The following is a 1,407-nucleotide window of genomic DNA, read 5'->3' as shown; positions in this document are numbered from 1 at the left end:
ATATATTTGCATATGTACATGTCTTTATCTAGACCTCTATAAATGCCCTTTGCCTCCCAGCTCTTTCCTCTTATTTCCCTTGATTTTCCTCCTGTCCCACTATCATGCTCAGTCCCCACCAGGATTTCAGCACTTCGGATGAGGTCAGATTACTAACTCTCACTGTCATCTAGTAGATTCTGACTCAGTGACCCTGTAAGACAGAGTAGAATTGCGCCTGTGGGTTTCTGAGACTGTAAATCTTTTAGGAGAGAACGCTTCATCTCTCGAACTGCTGACGTTGAGGTTAGCAGCCCAACCAGTAACTTATTACACCACCAAGGCTTCTGGTGATTACTAAAGACCCTTTGCATTCTAAAACAATATGACTGTGAAGCAATATTGTCATAAAGATGTTAGATTTGGAATCAGGGCACCTGCATTTAAGCACTAACTCTGCCATATACCCTCTGTGTGAACAAGGGCAAGCTATTAAATCGTGCTAAACCTCACAGAAATTTGTCTTAAGAGTTGGGATAGATCATTACTGAATATCAACGTGCATAATAAACTCTAAAGAACTACCCGAATTGATTATTTTGTAACATCCATTCCTCTTTTTGAACTAATTGGTCAAACAACGAAACATAGGCTACTTAAAGTCAGGCCTCATCAAGTTAAGTTTTAAAGGCAGGAAATATATGTATATTTGAATGCCTGTCATACTTGATTTATGGAATTTACAGAATAGTTGTAATCCATAAATGTTTACGCTTTGATGATTCTTAATACCGGCTAATATATGAATAGGTACTCACGTGTGCAGGCCAGTCCTCCATAAGAAGGTAAGCATTCTTCTTGGGACCCCTACATTTGCGGGGGGGAGGGGAGGGCACAAAACAGTGAGCATTGCCTAGGACAACAAGGACTATCATTTCCTTATTCAGTGAATAAATTCGTGTTGAGTTCCTAGACCCGCCCAGAGGACAGCAAACCAAGCCTAAACGGAGGGCACACGTTCCTGTTTTTCAAAGGAGCGGCCTGGGGAGTGGGCAGCCCTGGAATGAACAGGGCTGGGAGACATGCTGGCCCTCCTTGAGCCGGCCAGTGAGCTGTGTCACACGGGCCAACTCCTCACATGCTTGGACTAAGTGTTCCGGGGTTTCTTTCGGATCTTTTGCATGGGACTCCGGGAAGCGAGTTCTTTCGTGGTCGGTGCGCACCGACTACATTTCTCCCTTATTCAGCAGTTGATCAACGTCCTTCCCTGGGAGCAGCTCGGGGTGCGCGCACTTCGCCTTTACGTGTCGAGTAACCCGTCCAGGCTGTGACCTGTCACGCCCAGCACAGGGTAGTTGCTCAAGACCAGACGTTGCAAGAAAATGGCCAGGGAGAGAGCGGCGGGACATTGGCGCGGTCCGACCGGCC

At 46.3% G+C, this 1,407-nt stretch overlaps 2 protein-coding genes across 3 annotated transcripts in view; one reads left to right on the top strand and one right to left on the bottom strand.

The window, feature by feature from the left end:
* Positions 1-1,285, bottom strand: part of RNF111 (ring finger protein 111) — a 149,393-nt gene extending 148,108 nt beyond the window's left edge. For both annotated transcript variants that reach the window (XM_004709456.3, XM_004709457.3), the window contains exon 1: positions 798-1,285. In XM_004709456.3, coding sequence (XP_004709513.2) covers positions 798-889 — 92 coding nt within the window. In that variant the 5' untranslated portion in view covers positions 890-1,285. The remainder of the gene's footprint in view (positions 1-797) is intronic.
* The window catches only part of SLTM (SAFB like transcription modulator), a 42,027-nt gene continuing 41,780 nt past the window's right edge, over positions 1,161-1,407 (top strand). The window contains exon 1 of the mRNA XM_004709453.4: positions 1,161-1,262. Coding sequence (XP_004709510.2) covers positions 1,161-1,262 — 102 coding nt within the window. The remainder of the gene's footprint in view (positions 1,263-1,407) is intronic.

This window comes from Echinops telfairi, unplaced genomic scaffold (assembly GCF_000313985.2).
Source record: "Echinops telfairi isolate 266 unplaced genomic scaffold, ASM31398v2 ScPeMD7_8;HRSCAF=38, whole genome shotgun sequence".
Lineage (NCBI taxonomy): Eukaryota > Metazoa > Chordata > Mammalia > Afrosoricida > Tenrecidae > Echinops > Echinops telfairi.
Note: the sequence above shows the minus strand (reverse complement) of the source record. Positions and strands in the feature narration are given on the sequence as shown.